General features: G+C 41.7%; 2 protein-coding genes and 1 non-coding gene across 5 annotated transcripts in view; all 3 read left to right on the forward strand.

Moving 5' to 3' along the window:
- The first annotated feature begins 1,034 nt into the window (after positions 1 to 1,034).
- On the forward strand, positions 1,035 to 11,065 carry pprc1 (PPARG related coactivator 1). Of its 2 annotated transcripts, XM_032541186.1 has the most exons (14): positions 1,040 to 1,241; positions 3,163 to 3,258; positions 3,383 to 3,532; positions 3,673 to 3,753; positions 3,850 to 5,911; positions 6,781 to 6,834; positions 7,692 to 7,752; positions 8,000 to 8,067; positions 8,310 to 9,027; positions 9,140 to 9,343; positions 9,478 to 9,556; positions 9,647 to 9,768; positions 10,077 to 10,228; positions 10,601 to 11,065. In XM_032541186.1, exons 1-14 carry the CDS (start codon positions 1,161 to 1,163, stop codon positions 10,699 to 10,701), a joined length of 4,029 nt encoding a protein of 1,342 aa, XP_032397077.1. In that variant the 5' UTR covers positions 1,040 to 1,160; the 3' UTR covers positions 10,702 to 11,065. The 2 variants fall into 2 exon arrangements, with proteins under 2 accessions (XP_032397078.1, XP_032397077.1); XM_032541187.1 differs by lacking the exons at positions 10,077 to 10,228; positions 10,601 to 11,065 and adding an exon at positions 9,891 to 10,070 and having other exon boundaries at positions 1,035 to 1,241.
- Positions 9,845 to 9,985, forward strand: LOC116705779 (small nucleolar RNA SNORA50). The gene has a single exon (XR_004336036.1). It is a non-coding gene; the product is annotated as a small nucleolar RNA SNORA50 (small nucleolar RNA).
- Positions 11,066 to 12,459: 1,394 nt separating the features above from the next.
- oga (O-GlcNAcase) overlaps positions 12,460 to 21,658 on the forward strand; it is a 13,069-nt gene continuing 3,870 nt past the window's right edge. Inside the window, exons 1-13 of one of the 2 annotated variants that reach the window (XM_032541192.1) lie at positions 12,460 to 12,989; positions 13,866 to 13,917; positions 14,031 to 14,128; positions 14,333 to 14,463; positions 14,591 to 14,762; positions 14,865 to 14,963; positions 15,079 to 15,363; positions 15,523 to 15,678; positions 15,832 to 16,022; positions 16,301 to 16,561; positions 16,650 to 16,853; positions 17,391 to 17,565; positions 20,616 to 20,701. In XM_032541192.1, the coding sequence (XP_032397083.1) occupies positions 12,824 to 12,989; positions 13,866 to 13,917; positions 14,031 to 14,128; positions 14,333 to 14,463; positions 14,591 to 14,762; positions 14,865 to 14,963; positions 15,079 to 15,363; positions 15,523 to 15,678; positions 15,832 to 16,022; positions 16,301 to 16,561; positions 16,650 to 16,853; positions 17,391 to 17,565; positions 20,616 to 20,701 (2,076 nt within the window). In that variant the 5' untranslated portion in view covers positions 12,460 to 12,823. Of the gene's footprint in view, positions 12,990 to 13,865; positions 13,918 to 14,030; positions 14,129 to 14,332; positions 14,464 to 14,590; positions 14,763 to 14,864; positions 14,964 to 15,078; positions 15,364 to 15,519; positions 15,679 to 15,831; positions 16,023 to 16,300; positions 16,562 to 16,649; positions 16,854 to 17,390; positions 17,566 to 20,615; positions 20,702 to 21,658 lie in introns of both variants that reach the window. The other variant, XM_032541189.1, reaches the window with a different exon arrangement.

Raw genomic sequence — 21,658 nt, forward strand, 5'->3', positions numbered from 1 at the left:
CCAAAAACACAGGTTCAGCAACTGTATGGCCTATTTCTCGCGTAAATGTTTTCAGAAATACATTTCGGTGAACTATTTTCGTAAAATACGAGATTGTATACCCAGGTTTTGTTACGTCTGTGGTCACGCAACTGTTAGAAACATGCCGAGTTTTATTTTAGGTTAGGTACAATCTATCTCAGTTGATCCCGTTCGTTTATTTGTTGCTTCCATGGCTGTACTACAGCTGTAGCGGGCTAAACACAAACACAAATTTTGTCATGGAACGAAAATTTCAAAAAGGAGAAAATACTGGCACTAGCATATTGTTGTCAGAAAAGATAGTATTTCACCTTAGCATGTTTCTTTATATCTGATGATGCATTGGGGTCAATTTTGGATTTACTATAGTAAATACATTATATGTTGGACCTTTAAATGTCTTGTTTTCTCAAACCAGCAGTCAAAAATTCCAAAATACTCAATTTATGAACAGAGAAAAGCAGCAACCCATTTGAGAAGCTGGAACCATTTGGCCATTTGATTTATCACAAGTTCCCAAGGTGTTGCAGTCAAAACCCATCTTAACCGGCCCGTCAGACACCACCTACCAAGGGCCTGGGTCTGTCCGAGGTTTCTTCCCAAAATGAGTTTTTCCTCGCCCCTGTCGCACTGTTGCTTGCTCTGGAGGGAACTACTAGAACTGTTGGGTCCTTGTAAATTATAGCGTGTGGTCTAGACCCACTCTATCTGTGTCTTGAGATAACTCTTGTTATGAATTGACAGTATAAATAAAATTGAATTGAATTAACTAGATAACATACCTGCATGTATTTACTGGATAGTTGGAATCCTGATGTTTCATTTGTAACCACTGTGGCCAAAGTATAGCCTACTTATTGTTGTATTGTGCCTGGTGTGTCTTTTTGCAGCATAGATAAAACAGCCAGCCACCACAGGACAGCAGCCTATTCAATTTATAGTATTCATATAATGTTTTAAATAGAACTACAGAGAAACGTGGTCGCGTAACCTCTGACCCTCTGCGTCACTTTGCGTCACTTTACCGGGAATGTTGTACCACGTGTCTGTTGCCGGCGTGTTTGTTCGGTTTGTTCCTCCAAAGCGCGATTCATCACTTTTCATTCCGAAACGAGTCAGTCAGGGAGTGTACTTGCAAGATGGCGGCGCGGTGGGGAGCAGGCGAGGAGACTTTAACTACGTGCAATATGGATTTTTTCCCTATGGATACACTAGGCGAGGTAAATAATATGTTCTATACTTTATTTCTTATCATGTTATCCCACTGTTACTAGTTTGGTGTATAGTATGTGCTTAGAAGCAGGGGCAGAGCGTGTTGTGGGTACGAGCTGTACACTGCGCATGGAAAACTGACACGTGGATGCCACCATAGTATCACTAGTAAAACTTATTTTAAAAGTACTCATTGTTTTGTGGTGGTAAGAGCTAGACAACTCTCGGCATGTTTATTTAACACAACATGATGCTTCATTATAAATATGCCGGTGTTTTTTAGCTGTATGTTATGGCTAGCTAGTTGGGGAGTCGTGTAGCTTGGCTGGTCGGTTAGCGAAAGACTGGTTTTCTTCTATATATTTAAACGGTCGTCTAAACAAAGTAAGTGACAGTTGTGTATTTTCATTGGCTGTAGGCCTGGCATGTGCACACTTGTATAATAAATATCAAATATAAGCATTTAAGCTCCATCAATGTGCAAAAGTACTGTGTAATGCTGCTCAACTGATTCATTCACACGTGGTAACAAACACTGCAAGATGCTAGTCAGCTAACATTAGCTTATCAGTGCAATGTGTAACGTTTTGCATACTTATTTATTCGCTTCACAGTGGTTAAGGCACTATAGGTTAATTCTGCTATGTAGTTTATAGGCTCCATGCCAGCACATTGCAGTAACGTTAATATGTGTTCGACTCAGTGATATTATGCTCACAATGAGGAAATTTAATATAACGTTAGACAATGACTGCAATCAGGACAGTTAAACAAACACACGGGTGATCATTCACACACACTCTAGCAGCATACCACGTTTTTATTTAGAACCTGTGTATATCCACATGTGGTAAGTCCATAGACTGTTAAAGTGAATCACATGTTGGCTTCACTTCACACATGCGCAACAGTCACAATTTATTCTATACACAAACCCGTCCATAGTTTTAAATGACTTTTTTAACGTTTAGCTTAAACGTGCATTTATATGTAGCCAATCAGTTGGCAATTCTTCAAATATCATACAAGAGCAGAGATGAGGTCCCTGGTCGTGTTTGTTTTAGTGCAACACGTGGGCTAGGTGGCACCCTTAGTTTGGACGGGGTGAGGCGAGGATCAAATATGTCTGCGCACTGTATGTGCATGTGTAAAAAGCAACACGTGGGCCACTGTCAGACTCCTGCGTGCTGGATTTATTGTAGTTATGCATATAATTTAAATCTTAAGAGTAATATACTAAGTGAGTCAACATGGTATCGCGCCAATTCCAGCTATTCTAGTAATCTATACTAATACCAATTTCATATGCATTGTGCAAACCTGTATTTAAATGGGACTACTTCACACTTAGTGCTGTGGTCTTTGGCCAGATTATTGGTTCTGGTGTTTAACTTTATGTTTAAGTTATGTCAAAGTTGTAACTTGATAATGTAAGTGTAAATCAGAGTGCTGCATGACCAATCAGTACTTGCTCCAATGTTCTTGTATATTTCATATTTTTGACTTTGGTATTTTGTTTTTCTCCTCAAGCTAGAGCTAAAATGACTTTTCTCTCAGCGCCTTCATTCACCCAATATACTAGCTAGATTGACTATTTCACCATCCAACTTTTTACACAGACTAAACTTTAAGATGTTGGGTTTGTTTAAAACAGTAAGTCAACTCTGACTCAACAGATTACACCACAGGTTTTGTTTATTCAATTTTAGTCCAGTTGTAATGGGAATACAGCCCAGTGGTCTAGATATGATACTAAAAAGATATTTACTGTTTTCAGTAACAATCACTTTGTACTGTGGTAATTAAATGTTAGCCACTATAGTGTACTTGTGCATGGTTGGTTGCACTTTTTTTGTGCAAATCATGTTTTCAGTTGTTTTGCAAAATAAATCTGAAGTGTTTTTTTGTGTTTTTTTTCCCCTTCTGTAGACTGATGGGCTGCACTCTGCAGAAACTCTGGAGGCCCTTCAAAGCTGCTTAGACCCCTCCATTCTTTCTATCTTTGAGGACACACCAACAATAGAGGCAAGACAAGTGTGACATGGTTAAACTTAAGTAATACAGTAGCATAAGAGATCTGTGATGTGTACGCATTGTACAGTTGTTTGTTTATACTCCCTGTTGACCTAATTTCCATGTGTATATTTAGACTAAGGGTCTAGATGAGGAGAGTGAAGCCACGCTGTTAACTGCCCTGACGGAGATCCTTGACAATGTGGATGATGAGACCCTGTCCCCATTTGACACATTGCCCGACTCAGACCTGCTGTCAGGTCAGAAGGGCAGGGAGCGCTCTCCGGTTAGTGCCCTGTTGTCATGCTTAACTCTCAAATTCTCACACATTCTTGCTTGTGTGGTTCTAAACAGATGTTTATTTATGTTAAAGTATAGAAAAAAAATTCTCAGTAAATATGCCTCTGTTCATCTTTCACTCTCTAGCTCAGGAGATTGCTGTGTCTGTCCCGTTCCCCTCCAGAGAAAGACGCACTATGTAGCGCAAGGACCTTATCAACGGGAAAGGTAGCTTTTCCCACTCATAAGCAGTGTGTATATATAAAATTGTACAATGGGCATTTCTCAATTATATTATATATTTGTCTCCCTCTCTGTACTTAGAGCCTTCCCAGGATACTGGCAGACTCTCTCCAGAGAAGTGATGGGGAGGAAGAGGACGATGGCTCCCTCACTCTGAGCCCATTGAGTCAGGATTCCTCTCCATGCAGTGACCTGCTACACTGGGAAGGTCTTACCCTCCCGCTTCCTGTCACCTTTGAGCAGGAGGTTGAAGATGGTGTTTCAGTTAGCCTGGGGGACTTGGTCAGGCACATGCACCCGTACTGTATGTCCATTTGTATGGAGAACGATGAAGGTGAACAGATGTTGCCAGAAGGAGGCATCTTACTTGAAGTTGTGGACCAGGGTGAAAATGGAGAACCCATCCTGGCCATCCCAGACATGGATCTTCCGGTCACTCTTCCACTTCAAGAGCAAGCTTCAGAAAATGAGCAGAAAGTTTTAGATGAAGCTGAAGAAGTGGCCTCTGACAGTTCAGAGCATATAGTTGTTGACGATGAAGATGAAGCTCCAGTGAAAGCTGCAGCCCCTGTGATACCAGACTCATGTTCAAATGTAAAATATGAGATCATCATTAAAAGACAGAAGGAAGAGATAAAAGAGAAAAGCCCCTCTCGGAGAAAAAAGAAAAAGAAACGCAAGGAACAGTGCCAACCCAAACCTGTAGAGGGAAGGGTCCTTAGGAGTGGCACAGTAAGAACGACGGCACAAGAATCGCCCCAAAAGCCTGAAAAAAGGTCAGTCAAAGAAAAGAAACACAAAGTCCCAAAGGTTACTCTTACTACTCCAGCGTCTTCATCTGTAAAACCTAAGAAACTAAAACGATGCCAAACTGAAAAACAAACAGAAATTACCACTACAACACTATTGCCTGAAAGAAGTGTGCAAGTTGCCACATCTGTGTTGCCTAAACAGGAAACAGCGCTGTTAAATATTAGCCCAGAGAAGAGTGAGCCAAGCTGTTTACCCACAACATTGAGCTCCAAACAATCTGATGAAATGCCTAAACAGCCTGCTCTGGCTCCTGAGAAGCTGGAAGACTCATCAGCAGCTCCCTCTGCTGTCCTGCCCCCGGTGTCTGCAGAGAGCCCTGAAGCTGTTTCTAGTCCTGCAACACCCCAGACACTACCTGTTAGTGAGGCCCTCCCTCATGTGAACCCTTCAGTCTCGGAGCCAAAGCCCAAATCACTCAGCCTCGCGGAGTACCGGCGGCTCCGGCAGCAGAAAAAGCCAGCTCCAGTGGAAAAACAAGACAACAGCAGCACCAAGTGGCCCAGCCTTCCAGAGCTTCCTAAAGAGCTGCTACCCATTCCCTGCCTGCCTGACCCCAGCCCTAAGGATCTTCGACGCCCTAACCCACAGGCAGAAGTGGAGGAGGTCAGACCTGCCTGGCAGCCAAGGGGACCGTGTGCGCCACCCACCCCTGAGGCACTTTTGGTGCCACCCGCCTACATGGTTGCCTCATCTAGCAAGGTTTCTGCCATTACCCCTGTTCCTAAACCCCAAACACCTGAACCTTCCAAACCGTCTCTGCCCCAAAAGCCCTCAGCTCAAGCCCCTAATTCAGTGAAGAATGTACCCACACATCAACACACCACTGCTCAACCTGCAGTACCTTATGTGCCTCAGAGCTCTGGGTCTTCAACTTCTTTAATAGCTGCTGCTCAATTTCTGTCGTCAGCATATGGGAAATGTTCTCCTGCACATTCAAGAGGAAAGAGTGGAGTCGATGAAAGGCACCAAACTCAGCCTACAATTCCTAAGTTAGTGGAGCTTACTAAAACTGGTCCTAAAACCACTGCATTCAAACCCACCACTGAAACTGTGTCTGTGCCCAGTGTCCCCCAGAGGACCATTGTTGTTTCCAAGGAGGTGCCTGACGTTACTGCTCCTATCTCATTAAATAACCCCAACACACCTGATGGCAAGTTCTTCAAACCCACAGCCAATGGTACCCAGCTCTGTTCTTCTCCAGCTAGTTATCCCTCAGACTCCCAGAGCCCGAAGGTCGAACCTGTTGTACTTGAAACTAAGAAGAAACCCACTACAGCAGGAGCAAAAAGCCCCACACAGGAGCTGATTGAGGCCTTCACCAGTGAGATAGGTGAGCTTAAAGATGATTGTCTAGTTTGATCTCTATTTTAGTTGTTTGTGAAATGCTTATAATGACCATTTTATCTACAAATTTTCCTTTTTTTTTGATTGAAGACATGTAATGTTTTCTTGTAAACAAAAGCACATATAAATTATTAATGCATTAGCAGTAGGGGTGGGGTGGGGGGATCGATACAGCATAGTATCGTGATATTTTCGGTGGCAATACTGTGTCGATACACAGACACCAAGTATTGATCTTTTATGCATGTTTGTCTGCTTGAAAATCTCATTTTGCAGCAATAAAATTAAAGTGAGATGAACAGAGAAATGTTTCTTTTTGGATAAAACATGTTGGTAAAGTTTCCTTTTGGGGACATCATTTGAAATTGGTAAAAGTTGGAAGAAAGATGTTTTTTATATATATATATATCTATATCCCTATCTCTATATCTATCTCTCTATCTATCTCGTCTTGGGAGGCGTCTGGTGATTCTTCCCCTAATTAGCAGCTGGTATTTATGCTTAAAGTCCTTGTGAGAATATTGCCTTGTCAGTGTCTTATCTACGCTGCTTTTCAACTCTAGCCTGTACTTAATTTGCTCCAGTGATTGGCTAATGTGAAGGAAACCTGTAAGAGAAAGTATTTAGGAAAGGCTGTCTGCTGCTATAGCAGCAAAATAATATGCAGTGTTGCTGTGAAAATTGAAATACTTGCACCCTTCTGTAACTTCAACATTTTTCTGTAATCATCCTACACCTGCCTGTCACCACTTTAATTTAGCCTGTTTGACTGCTCTGTCTGTTTTGTCTATTATACAAGTATAATTATAATTTGTGTATATGTATGATACTATAATACCTAATGATTTTTTGTAGGTATTCAAGCTGCTGATCTGACCAGCTTGCTGGAGCAGTTTGAGGAAACCCAAGGTAATCAATAATGGCTGATTTTTCCATTTAATTTGACCATGTTTTTTTGGGGGGGGGTCACACCGCATTTCTGCTATAGTGATTGCTGTACTGGCCAGAAGCTTGGTGTGTCACATAATTTAGAACCAAGCTAAATGTAGTCAGAGTATCAGTTTTCCTGGTTTCATAATGGTGGGAACAGCCATACAACATTGCAGCACTATCTTTGGTTTGAGGGTAGTGGGACATTGACTAAAAGACTTCAATTGATAGAAAGATGACAGAGCATATACGAGAGGCACCTGAGTTCATAGTCCACAAAGGTGACCTACGGAACAAAGCTATTATCTGGCTGTTCATATGAGCTTGAAGCTTATCTGATCCTCCTAGAGAAGTGTGTTTAACATTCAAAGATTGTGGGGGACTTCTGATGGTTCAAAATGGCAGGATCTTTTTTTGCCACTGAAACATTCCGCTATTAAAAGATGGGTGCTGCAGGGGGGGCAGAGAAGCTGCTTTGTGCTCTTCTCTGAAATTCTGCGCTGTGAGCAAATCCATTTAACTCTCGCCCTGCTGTCTTTGTTTGGGCGGATGTACAAGCCCAAGCCCTACCAAGTAGCTGGCCTCTGTATGTTCCATTACTCGTATCTGTGGGCTTATTATTGAACCATCATACTGTGTACTATGGCTGACTTTTCTGTAAATTCCCATAGAAAAATACACTGTACTAGTATTACAAGAGCAAAACACTTGTTACACTGCATTTACACCTGGTATGATGTAGGTTGTACAGTTCATCCGGACGGTGTGTTTTGCTCCGTTTATTTTGTTATTCCTTGTGCTAATGCACTAATTTCTGTTGTTCCTTCTCTCTTCAGCCAAAGGGGAGCAATGTGTGCCGGAGGTCTCTGGTAGAGCAGCAGCTGTAGGAAACTCGAGGTGAGTTACCCTACAGCCTTAAGCTGCTCTGTGAGTGACAGTCATGGTTTCTTTGAATGAAACTGGTTTTCTGTGTGTAGAGATGATACTCTCGCACCTTTTGCCAAGACCTACCGCAAACCCTGCTTTTGTCTGGCCACAGTGATTGCCTTCTCATCACAAGCAACATGCTTGATGGTTTTTTTTTGCCAAGACTTTACTGCACTTTACCAGTGGTATACTAATAGACTCTGTGCTCCATTTACAGTGTTGAGTTGGCTCCAGAGAAAACCGTTGTTGAGCGTGTGAGAGCTAATGACCTCTCAAGTACTGCAGGTATTTCAGCGTTTTTACTTTGGCTTCAAGATGAGTCCATTAAGTTAAATCATACAAAAGAAAAGTGACTTTAAAAAAGTAAATGTGCAAATTATAATTCCATTCCTTCCTTGTATGGTCCTAAATATGATTATCTGAAACACAACATCATGAACAGAGATTTAGTAGCTCGTGAAACAGATGACAAACTGCTCTTAAATGTTGGGTTGAATTGGAGTGCACTGTCTTTCTCTCTGCCTCAGCTTTGACTCCTCCAGCTACACCTCCCCACCAGATGTGGAAACCCTTGGCCCCTGTGGCACTGCTGGGAAAGAACAAGGTTGCTGAGGCCTCCAAGTTGAGCCCCTCCAAGGTTATCCAGATAGAAGCCCGGCCTCTGCCCTCAGTCAGATCCCGCAGCAAACCCACTCCTGCTGCTGCAACTATAGCCCCCGAGCTGGCATGCATGGACCATGACTATTGCCTCCCCAACAAAGGCACTTCCACTGGAGAGCCAGGCAAGCGTTGGAATGTCAAACAGCCCTCTTTTATCACTATTAAACCTATCAAGCAACCCGTTACAACCACTACACAAACACCCTCAGTTGCTCTGTCATCGTTTGCCCAGTCTACCACAAACCCTGCGGTTACAACCAAAACACAAGAGTTTCCACCGACAGAGCCCCTGGATCACAGGACTGACAAAATTGAGAGAAGCTCTGTCCTGGAGACTCCGGATGCTTCGCCTGCTCGGCAGGAGACTGATGCTACTGTTAAAGAAGGAAGCCCCAGGAGAAAGCGTTATGGGAGGTCCTACCGCCGACATGCTGCTTCTCGTACACCCAGCCCCAGATCTAGTTGCAAAGAGAGGACAGGAGGCCGATCTAGGAAAAGAAGAACCCATTGTTCTCCCAGCCCTATGTCCAGCGGTTCAGAGTCAGACTCTCATTCCTCTAGATCGAACACACTAGCTAAGAAAAGGTTAGACCCACTACAGTCAGGATATTTTTGGTGGATACAGCATCTGGATTTCCATTTTGGGGGTGTGGTTTCTCTTGTTCATGACTGGCATTCCATCCTATTTTCTCTCTAGGTATCGCCTACGTCATTCTGAGAGTAGTTCCAGCTCCTCATCCCGTTCCTCCTCTCGGTCCTCTACCTCTGTGTCCTGCTCCCCTCCCAGGAGGTGGAGGTACTCGTATTCATCCTCTCGTTCTGGCTCTTGGAGTGGCTCCAGGTCACGGTCTCGATCCCCTCAGAGACAAGCACAGTGTAGTAGAAGCAGAAGATTGTACAGGTGCAGTAAATGAATCATGCTCATCTGGGTGGTGGTTGTCATATGAATTTCATAGCTGTTTCACTTGTGCCTTACAAATACTTTGCTAAGCGGTTTAAAAAAAATGACTAAAGGCATGATCTTGTCTTCCTCAGTCCCTCATGCATGTCCAGTTATGGTCACAGTGCAACAACAAATGTGGAGGAGGTGAGGAGACGCAAGGAGAAAGCCATTGTAAGTTATTTTAATCTGAGTACAGCTGTCTCTAAGCAAACTGGTTAAAATATTGTAACTATGAATTGTCTGACTACTTTCTTCTCTCAGGAGGATCGCCGGGTTGTTTACGTTGGCCGAATTCGGGGAACGATGACTCAAAAAGAACTTAAAGAGCGCTTCTCTTTATTTGGCGAGATTGAAGAATGCACCCTGCACTTTAGAGACCATGGGTAATTACATAGACAACTTTTCTGATAATGGATTATTTCAGTTTTGCAATTCTAATAAAGCTATAACATGAGCAAATTGCACTGTCTTTGAACCTTGTTGGTCTCGTTTGTGACCTTTTTAGGCCAAGCTACAGTGCTAAAGTGAGTTCAGACTTGTTCATAACTGGAGCCTACTGGCCACAACCCCAGGTTGCTCTTTTAAAAACAAGTCACAGCTCAAAACTGTGTACAAGACCTGTTATGACCTTCACTACACTTCTGACAAATGGAGAATGAATACATGCTGATGGTTTGGTTATCTGTCACAGGGACAACTATGGGTTTGTGACTTATTACGACACCAAGAATGCTTTCACCGCCATCGAGAATGGAGGCAAGCTGCGCAAGCCTGATGAACTGCCATTCGATCTCTGTTTTGGTGGAAGGAGGCAGTTCTGCAAGACCAACTATGCTGACCTGGGTATGCACAAATCAAGACGCATATTTCCTGTAGTCCTTACCCATTAGTCCAGCAAGTCATTGTATTTTGTAAACTAAAGCCAATAACTGTGGAGGGATAATCACACTGCGGGAAGAAGCATACTCTCCTTTTAATGTACTTGTGTGTTAAAAAGGATTAAAGAACCAATTTTCTATGATCAGAAGTATACTTCAGAATATTGAACACTTATACTGTCACTGGCAGTACTACATTGCAATGCTGATCAAATATAAATCAAGATTATGTTACTGCATTGCCTCTTTCTCACATCAAATGTTCTTTTAGTATAAAAATGATTCGTAATGCTGCCATTTTTATTTTAACGCAATGCTGACTTCTTTCTCTTTTCAGATTCGAACAGAGAGTACGAACCATTGCCTGCAAAAAGCAAGTTTCATGCACTAGACTTTGACACTTTATTGAAGCAGGCCCAGCAGAATCAGAAGAGGTAACAGGAGGCCTGCAGCAGGAAGCAGCTGACACTTACCTCAGAGCCAACCGTTGGCTCCTCACATGCAACAGTCTTTATTTTTTAGTTGTTGCAACAATTTTCTTTTGTTTGTTTATTTTATTTCTGCAAGCTAACACCTTCTATTGAAGTGAAGATTTGTAATGAAAGTAGTAAAGGAAAAAAAAATGGAATAAATGAAATTAAATTTTTTTAAAGTTTATTTAAATGTATAATCAAATTTGAATTGTATGGAGAAATCATTTTTTTAAAGGGGGAGAGGTAAGTGGAATGGCGCTCCCCAATTACTGGGAGCAGTTGTAATACATTGAATGTACTACAAACCTAAATAAAAACAGAACCTCAAATGTGTAGTTTGTTTTTCATTCAACTTGCATAGCTGCATTGCATTTTGTCATTTAGTTGCATCTTTAAAGATTATTTTGTGGGCATTTTTAGGCCTTTATTTCCATAGGACAGGTGAAGACATGCAGCAAAGGGCTGCAGGTCAGAATCTAACCTGCAGCCGCTGCGTGAGAGTAAACCTCGATACCTCAATCACCTGCTCTACCAGCTGAGCTAACCTGGCCACCGCATCTTCTTTAAAAGCATAAATGGAAGTTATTTGTGAGAGAGGTGAGGGGCTGTTTTCATATAAAACATTTTGACATGTCCAAGGAAGAGCATCGGTGTAAGTAAATAAATAATGGCTGAACTCCATTTGGCTGCTTGTTTCTTGGTCTTTGTATAGATGTTTCACAGCACATGTATTGACTGCAGAAAAAGCACAGGTGAAACCAACAGTCTGCAATGGCTGTCACCTCAGCCAACAAGCAAAATACCAGGGGCCTCGAACTGCACTTATTAATTACCCATGTGCTTTTCCATTTATGACATAACAAAATATCTGAAAGGAGCCAGCTCTACAAGGACACTGAAATAAAAAATACCCACCTTAATATTAATTTTAACTCCTAGGATTGTTAAGTCAAGATTTCTGCTGTGAAAAAGGCACAAAGGATAAAGGGCCTCTCATAGAGCGTGCACAGCATTGATTTCATTAACACATTGCACTTCCTTTGTGGGGTTCCTTGTTGTATGAGGAATTCTGGATAATTATTCCAACATATTGGATGGTGATTTAGAACAACATGTATGTATGTGTTTTGCTGACAAGGTACACATGCTCCGGTGATAACCGACGAGCAGCACCTCCCATTTGAATGTGTTTTATTCTACATCCATGGTGTGGTGTTGTAGCTCGGCGGCATTCCTAATATGGACTGGAATTCCAAGATATTCGAAAGCTGTTGAGATATTCAACACGATCACCGATTAGAGCGAGCCAATAAGCGTTCTGAACTTTTGTTGCAAATTCAGGAACTCTGTGATAATTATAAATCCGGCTCCTTGATAACTCAGCGATGTCATTGTTGCTCTTAATAACCACAAATAATCAGACAGAGTACTTTTCCATGATTTATATATTCCATAATTATAAATCATCAAAAACACAAAATATATTTTTTAAATCATTTAACGTGATTAAGACATTTTGTAAAAATGCAAATGCTGTCATTTAGTCTAAATAAAGAAATCAATTCGCTACATTGGATCAAAGATACTCTCTGATTGGATGCTAACGTTGCGGAGTAGGACATACCATTGTGGGCTGTAGAGTAGAAACGTTGGCGATCTCTTTGCCATGGTGAAATCTTTGCGGTGCTTGGTCACGCAGATCTAGTTTTGACTGGTTTAGTCCAGTCCTATGGGCATGCGCACTCGGTGTAAACAGGAAGAACCGACTGAAAACCAGGGCAAATCTAGCATAAAGAGAAGAAAATGATCGGAAAAAAACGAACGAATATCTTGTTTTCCCTTATATATTAACCCCCATAAATCTTGTCCTGTAGCACCTGATGGTAATTTCGATTACATTGCGTAGAAGCAGTTGCTACTTTTTCGACATTTTTGATAGACGGTAACGTTAACGTTGAGAGACAGACAGTGACGCGATTTATTTCCTCCAGGCTTTGCTTGGCGAATTTGTCTGCTGAACACCAGACATAAAATTAACTCGCTGCTCTCTGAATTTGACGACTTTACACTGAGGGCAGTCTCTAACAATGGTTCAAAAAGATAAGACGCTGGAGACGCCTCAGGTGGACGGTGAACCTAGTCCCAGCCCAGTCTCCGGAGATGCCTGTGCCGAGGCCCCCGGCCCGGGTGATGAGTGCGGCATTGGAGTCGAACCGACGGCCCACAGGAAATTCATCTGTGGAGTCGTGGAAGGTAATATTGAACGGTAGCTAAAACAATCAAATTTAATCTAGTTGTGCTCTGCATACAACCATAAATAGCCCGAGTTTTTTTTTGGGGACAGTGTTTTATAAATAAAGTTTGGTAGTAGTATTATTATTATATAAGTAGGGCATCAAAATGATGCGAAAATCCTGCTTCCTGTGGAAGATTATGATCAGTCACAAATTAAAGACATTAGGGCAGTGTACAGTGGGAATCAACAGTCAGAAATCGATTGTGAATAGCCTACAAAACAAAAAGACGTATAATTCATATGTCGCAAGGTAAAGTAATAATGTAACGTAATGCAGATTATAAATCAACATTTTCACAGGTCCTTCACGGGCAGGTCGTTAAATCAATATTTAAGGTGGGCAGTTATTAGCAGGTGGTATTCAATAACAACAACCATTCCAATTATAGGATTAAATTTGTTTGTCATTTGTAGAGTAAATACACCAGACCTTGGCAGGTTGCATCTTAACTAAGGTGGAGAATAATTTGTTTTTGTTAGTGGGATATTATAAATTGAATATGTTGTGTGGTTTGGCTTCTGGCCAGACAGAATAAGGACAAATAAGATTAGCATTTGCCTCTAATAGATACATTTAAAATGGGATTTTTTCATACTTTTTGACAATCCATAGACAAAATAATTAGTTTGAGATTGTTAAGTAAAGAAAACATGTTACAATTTTAATAAACAAAACAAAAAGCATTTCTAATGGCACTTCCAGCCAACACCTGGGGGCAATCGTTTTAGCTGTATGGTTGTAGCAGTCAAGCAGCTGAATATGCACAGAAAATGTAGTTGAAAATCAGCACTGCAGACTGCATGGAAACTAAATTTATTGTTTTCTGATGCAGGCTTTTATGGTCGACCATGGACAATGGAACAGAGGAAAGAGTTGTTCACAAGGTAAGATAAACTATGTGAATTATTTAAGCATGCATGTTAATCAAATACCAATAATATTGCAGTTTGATGATTTTAGTTGGTATAGTGAGTTTGTACAAAATTGCATTTCACAGGCAGCAGAAATGGGGACTGAATACATATCTGTATGCACCCAAAGATGACTACAAACACAGAATGTTCTGGAGAGAGTTGTACTCTGTGGAAGAAGCAGGTGACTATTCACAACAGATCTTGGGATCAGCTGTCTTGGGGCAAGGAAAATGAGTAATGCCTAGTTATCGAAGTTCTAAAGGACAGGCTGCATCTTCCAGTTTAAACATGGGTGAAATGGGAACAAAGCTTTTAGAGTTTTATATAATATATATAATAATACAATAATGCATTTAATGAGTGGTTTACCCCATCTATCTCCTAGAGCAACTCATGACTTTAATTGGTGCTGCTAAGGAGCATGGGATAGAGTTCATCTATGCTATTTCCCCTGGACTGGACATCACCTTCTCCAATCAGAAAGAGGTGTCTGCACTCAAGAGGAAACTCGATCAGGTATTGCAACATTTTGTTTGAGAAACTCTTGATATCTTCAGAAGTTCAATACATCTTACACTCGGCGTCATTCTGTAATTATTGTAATGCATTTAATTTCCAATCCCTTTCTATCCCCCCTCTTAAGGTCACTCACTTTGGCTGCAAGTCATTTGCCTTACTTTTTGACGATATTGACCAAAATATGTGCCCTGCCGACAAAGAGGTGTTCAGCTCATTTGCACACGCTCAGGTTTCCATTACCAACGAAATCTACCAGTACCTGGGAGAGCCTGAAACCTTCCTCTTCTGTCCCACAGGTACATTAGTTCTGTGTCTGAATTTGCACATTTTACACAACTGTTTCATCTACTGATTTATTATTCATTATTATTTTTATTTTTTCTTGCCTTGAAATACAGAGTACTGTGGAACATTCTGCTACCCAAATGTCCCTCAGTCCCCTTACCTCCACACAGTAGGAGAGAAGCTTCTGCCTGACATTGAAGTGCTATGGACAGGTAAGCCTGACAGTTTCCAGACAACTGACCAACACCATTACTACTGTTTAACATACAGTAACACATGTCAGTAGTAGATAAAACAATTCATTGAGAAATGTTTCCTTTTCTGCAGGCCCAAAGGTGGTGTCTAAAGATATAACAGTGGAGTCAATTGAGGAGGTGTCAAAAATCCTAAGAAGAGCCCCTGTGATCTGGGACAACATTCACGCCAATGATTATGACCAGAAGAGGCTTTTCTTGGGTCCATATAAGGGCCGCTCCACAGAGCTCATCCCCAGGCTGAAGGGAGTTCTCACCAACCCTAACTGCGAGTTTGAGTCCAACTTTGTAGCGATCCACACTCTGGCCACGTGGTATAAGTCAAATATGAATGGGGTGCGCAAGGATGTGGTCATGAGTAAGTATGATTCAAAAGTTAAAAACTTCTAATGTTTTAATGCAAATACACTGTGACCTCTCTGTATGAGGTTATACTCTGCCACCTGGTACCATAATGCAGGTCTTTCATTAATGTTGTTTTTTCTGTTTGTTTCTCCATCTTGCCCTTTACCAGCAGATGGCGAGGACAGCACAGTGTCCATTCAGATCAAGTTAGAAAATGAAGGCAGTGATGAAGAACTGGAGACAGACATGCTCTACAGCCCGCAGCTTGCTCTAAAACTGGCTCTCACCGAATGGCTCGAGGACTTTGTTGTGCCACATCAATACAACAGTGAGAGCAGTGCCATTATTATCATATCTCTATGCAAATGGATTTTCTAGCAGTAATACTTGGAATACACCCATAGCGTGGCCATTGACTGGCTAAAATGATAATTTTGTGACTGAAGAACATGATGCAGTGAGGCTTAATTTTGTCTTTCAGGCCGGCAGGTGCCTCAGAGTGGTGCCAAAAGCACAGCCATCGACGTGTCATCAATGGCTGCTTCCTCTCTCTGCTCTTCCACAACAGTCACAACTGTGTTCCAGCAGCCCATCATGTCTCCAGCCATGCTGCCTCTCGGTCTGGATCCACTCTCACACCCCATGGCAAAAAGACCTGGGGAGGGAGACGAGGTGAGGTTTATTGTTACTATGAGACAATATAGTTGCACTGGAACGAGTATTAAGTTTATTCTTCAAATCAAGCTTTCTATTCATGTGAATAAAAGAAGACTTACTGTATGTTATTAATATGATATGATGTGATAAATATATTGTCATTTATGCAGTTTTACTGAATGGGCTTCTTTCTGCAATAGAGAAAGTTCACTTTCTTTCTTTAACATTTGTTGCCTAGAGAGGACAGCATCTGTATATGGTTTTACAAGTATGTTTCTACTGCTCCTGTGCAGGTGGAGGTGGAGAAGAAGGATTCAGATGAAGAACCCATGGAGATGGTGGTTGAGAAGGTTGATGAGCCAGAGCCAGAAGCAGAAGCTGACCAAGAGGAGAAGCAGATTGGTCCTATCTTAGCTGACAAGATGGCTGAGGACCTGAAGCCCATGGATACAGACAAGGAGAGTCTGACAGAGTCAAAGTCCCCTGAAGGGTCTATCCAGGAGGACCCTGGGAGTGATATCGCCCCTATGCAGACAGATGATCAGCTCAAGCAGGTTCCGCTCCCATTTACATCTGCAGTTGAAGGCCAAAACAAATTAGAATTACCTACAAAGTTGCATCATTTCTGGTTTGTGTTTTCAGGATGTGTTTGTGCCTGGGCCCAACGAGAAGACCCTGTTCACGGCAGAGCCCCTCACACTGGAAGACCTGACCTTGCTGGCAGAGCTCTTCTATCTGCCTTATGAGCATGGACCCAAGGCCATGCAGATGTTAAAGGAGTTTAACTGGCTAAGAGCCAACAGCAGCGTCGTCAGTGTCAACTGCAAGAGAAAGGAAACTGAAAAGGTGGGTTAAAATTCATTGAAATAAACACATAAACACACACACACACACACACACACACACACAGAGTTGAGAGAAAGAGGTATATCTGAGAAAACTAGTTGATTATTAACTAAACTTGCCTTTAAAAGTGTTGGATGCTGAAAACAAAATGGTGGCTATGTACTACCCATACTGCCCATTGGGTGGTGTGGTTATGATATGAGAAGGAGTGCACCAATAAGCATTGTGTTGTGAGTATTAACTAACTGAGATAGTGTTAACTACAGCTTTCCCTGTTAAACCATCTGCCTTTTCCCTAAAGATATGTTGACATGTCACATAAATGCAAAGATATAAATAACAAATCATAAGTACTGACTTGTCAAAATTGGCATGGCTGACACTTGAATAAAGCACAACCATTGTTAAATGGTATAAGAAAAACCTGCAATTTTCTTACTAAGACAAGTAAAAATGTCTGCTGTGCAAAAAGGCTTATTACAAACCAGAATGATCATTATTATTTATTTGTCATTATTTCTACTGCGTTGTATGCAGGTAGAAGAATGGCAATTAAGGGCAGAGAAGTTTGAGGAGATGTGCTGCTCAGTCATCCAGATGTTCACACGGCTGTCCAATTCAGCCAACCGCACCATCCTTTACGACCTCTACTCTTACATATGGGACATTAAGAGCATCATTTCAATGGTCAAGTCTTTTGTCCAATGGCTAGGTATGTATGAAGGGAACCATACCGCACTCACTTTTAACAAGAGCATTACAGTAGCATAGCAATAGTCTGATCAAGTCTGGTAACCCTGACTTTTGCTATTCTTAGAAACACATTGACAAACAACTCAATCAATTACCTTTAAAAAAATCAAAGAGCAAACTGATTATATAAAGAAAAAGCACTTTAATGGTTAGATGCATGGATTATGCTGCAGTCCAGTGCTTTATAGTTTATTAAGGCAAATTTTAAATTATGTCACGCATCGGGCACATTTCTGCTTAACAGATTACAGGTCAAAGACTTGCCTCCTACAGTTTTTAGCCTAGTACATATCAGGCTACTCGCATCAGCACTCCGTAGTTATGATTCTATTATTTTCTCTTGTTTCACACATTATTTTCTTTCTCTTTTTTTTCTGACTGAATGCTGCTTGCACTGCTACCATCCTCCTGATTTATTCCACAACAAGCTGCCCCATATTGGTAATATCTAAACTGGGTCTCTGTGGCAAATGTCCCAGCAGGGTTACTGCTGCTTGCTGTGTATCCAGTAACATCACTGCTGCATTCCCACACAGACACCCTTGCTTCCATCCCTCCGTCTGTGGGAATGGGAGCCAGGGGAAAGTCCCCCCCCCCCCCCCCCCCCCCCCCCCCCCCCCCATGCCCTTTTGCGCACGCGAGCTTGGAGAGCAAGCTGACTGTCTATGGAAGGCCATTCTGGTGCATAAACTGAGTCTGAAATATCTGAATTGGTCTACATTTATTTCCGGTGGTTTTTTAACATAAACCACATGCATATATTAAGGGACGTTTTGTGTCACTGAGTAGTCTCTTAAATGAGGCTGTCAGTGGATTTTGACTTGTTTGCTCAATCTGTATTAGCGCGGCAACCATCTTTGTTTGTAAGATAGGATATTCGTATTCTCCACTTTTTCTCCCTTTCCCTTCACTTCACGCCTTCTTTCATTCTTTCAGATGGTGCACTTTGATGCAGTTTGAGTGGCATTCAGCCCATAACATCTCCATTTTTTGGAGTGTTCTTTTGAATAGTCTGAAGCACCAGCATGGCCTGTAGGTTACCCCCTGTAACCCAGTTTCATTCACAGGTTTCTGTCCTATATGGTCAAGCTGAGGACACAGTACACAGCAGGCAGCATACCCACACTGGCAAAACCACATCAAAAATCCAGACTACTGGCTCAGTACATTGTTGTATCCAACCACTCTAGCAACATAGAGGAAATCAAGTGCCCCATAAATATAGTTATCTTTAAATATTCCTCTTATTAATTGCAGTGTCATTAAGTGCCTAACTGTTGACTTCTGCTGTTGCTATTATCAGGGTTTTACATCAGTCCCCCTGTTTCCCCCTTAATAGAAGCTGTGCAGCCAGCACCTATTGTACTGAGAAAACGTACTAATAACTATTTTCCACTGTTTTCTCCCTTCACTATGTACAGATGGAAGAATCCACAGTACACGTTTCCACTGCTATTGGATCGACAGTGGCTGATGTGTGCACAGTGCAAGCGTTGATTCTTTTTGTTTTGTTTGCGTTTGAAAGGGATTTTTAAAAATTGATTTTTTTAGCTAGATTTGTAAATGTAAAACATTGATTTGGAGGAAAGGAAGCAGCCCTCCGGATGAAGTCACATTTTGCGCAGCGATACAGCTTTGAATCCTAAGTGTTAACTTTGAAATTTCTCCCTTTGCCAGCATCTCTCTAACTTGTTTTTTTGTTTTTCTATTGAAATGGCTCAGACCAGCCCAATGCACCAACTCGAGGGAGTTTAGGCTTGAAATTTACCATGGCACATGATCTTCATTCTACTCTACTATATTTCTGATTGTGTAGTTACAAAAAGTGTGCTTTCCCACAAACACACACACACACAAACAAACACACACATTGGCTGGATCATGCAAGAACAAAAGCTGCATGTTTTCTGCATAACTGTGATTGTGTTAAGGCAATGCAGTCTGAATAGATAATTGAGGTGGATGTTATCCAACAAAAGATCATTCTTTTGCCCGTTTTGTGGTTTTTTATTTTGGTAATCAAGTTTAGAGTTCCTGCCTGTAGGTGCATCTGCGTGCTGTGTCCTGTCAGTTCATCAGAGGAATTGTTTTAGGTATCAGGGTGAGGTTATGTAAAACACTATTAGGTGTCCTTCCCGCGCGCTGCATTTGTCTGGTCACATGAAAGGGCTTCTCGTCAACCAAGGTTAGACTTTGTTAGCAGGAACACCACTGTATAAAGACTCTGAGAGCCTTGTGTGCAGCAGATATACACTCCTCTTTATCTGCTCTGTCCCCACTGTGTATTTCACCTTTGGTCTGTCTCATTATGGCTTTTAATAGAATGCTGAGAGGTCCTTTAGCTCAGGGACTGTTTGTACTACCTCTCGTTTTGTCTTCCTGGTTTGATGACTCATGGTCCCCAGTCATGTGACAAGGCAGATAAGATGAGAATGTGACTTCACACGGGGTGCTAAGATGAGTGGGGTGACGGCAGCTGAAGCTTACTTTTGTAGTCCACAAACAGAATGGGTTTCAGTTCTGATGGTCGGTGTAATATTTCTGAAGTCAGTCAGTTTTTCAAACGAGAATTACCCTTACTAAAACACCAAAGGGGGCTGAACGGCACTTAAAATCTCTCTTCAGTTTTTGGAGAGTGTGTGCGTTCCTCACGGCATGAAATTACTTATTTCTTAAGACCTGCATACCATTTTATGTGGAGCAGTTTGACATTGTTGGATTGACACAGAGAATTTAAGGTGTATTTATACCTTGGACCTGATTTCTTCTTGTAAACACGTAAGCTTTAGTTGCTTGAGCCCCATTTTATCATAAAATATTTCCTTTGAATGTAGTCCAAATTAGGTCCTTTTCATGTTTTAATGAGTAAAATAAAATTTATTTATTTATTTAAATGGATTATGCTATTAGATACATGACCCCGTTCCTCCCCATTTCCCCACTCCCTTCATCTGTGTCGGAGAGCCCCATCCTGTGGTAACAATGTCCGCTTGGCTCTGCTCCTAACAGGGTGTCGTAGTCAGTCCTCAGCACAATTCCTTAGAGGAGACCAAGAACCCTGGGCCTTTAGGGGCGGTCTAGCAGGAGAGTTCCAGGTATCTAATGCACTGAATTTACCGCAATCTAATGGGAAAAAAAGAGTGTTGTGAGCAAAGACGACAATGGTAATATTTGCGTAGATATGAAGGACTTTGGTCTGTCCAAGGTGAGCTGATTGGAATGGGTTGGGCTGCATAACATCTGGGTTTCCCCTTTACTTGTTCTCCAAAGAAGTTCATGACGTATTATTTTGGGATACTTTCAGTCTGTGGGAGGGAAGTGGGTGACCTGAAACCTATCCTGACAAAAGAGGCTACAGCCAATGTTTGGCATGGCATTTTCTGATTGATTAATTTGAATTTCTTTCAGCAACTGCCCAAGGAGATGCTGCTTTTCCCTAGCGCATGCGGCGCAAGCGAGCATTACTAGGTTTTATTTTCATGACATCTCATTTCTTTGCAGGAAAGCACAACAGCGCACAAATTACCAAGCCAACCCTTTGCAAAAGCCCACGCGCAAGCATTGCAGCGCCAGCGAGAACGCAAGCATGTATGCAAAGGGAAAACTCCATGATCAAACACACCTGTCTAGTCTAAAGTAGCATCTCCATCCTTGGAGAGTAGCAAGACTCATGATGGCAACCAACATGCCATTGAATTTACTCAGTTAGCTCACATTTAATTTGCCTCATTGGTTTTTTTCCTGGAGTTCTCTCTGCGCCAGCATCATTACTTTTCTCAACAGGAGGGTCCTGCGCAGCGAAATATTGCGATGTCTTACAAAAGGGAAAGGAGCATCTCCTTCAGCCAGTATAGCCTTAGTCAGACCAAAATACCACCCTTGTTTTATTATTTGAAATAAAAATGTGTATGTGCTTGTTGTGCTATGTTCCTCTTGCAAAAATGAGAAAGATGTGTGTTTGCTCTTGTTGTCCACTCTCAGATCACAAGGAATGTCAGTTGATATCGTTATATGATTTTTTTTGTAAATATTTTGCATTCCAAAGCACTTTG

Source organism: Etheostoma spectabile, chromosome 17 (genome assembly GCF_008692095.1).
Source record: "Etheostoma spectabile isolate EspeVRDwgs_2016 chromosome 17, UIUC_Espe_1.0, whole genome shotgun sequence".
NCBI classification, from domain to species: Eukaryota; Metazoa; Chordata; class Actinopteri; order Perciformes; family Percidae; genus Etheostoma; species Etheostoma spectabile.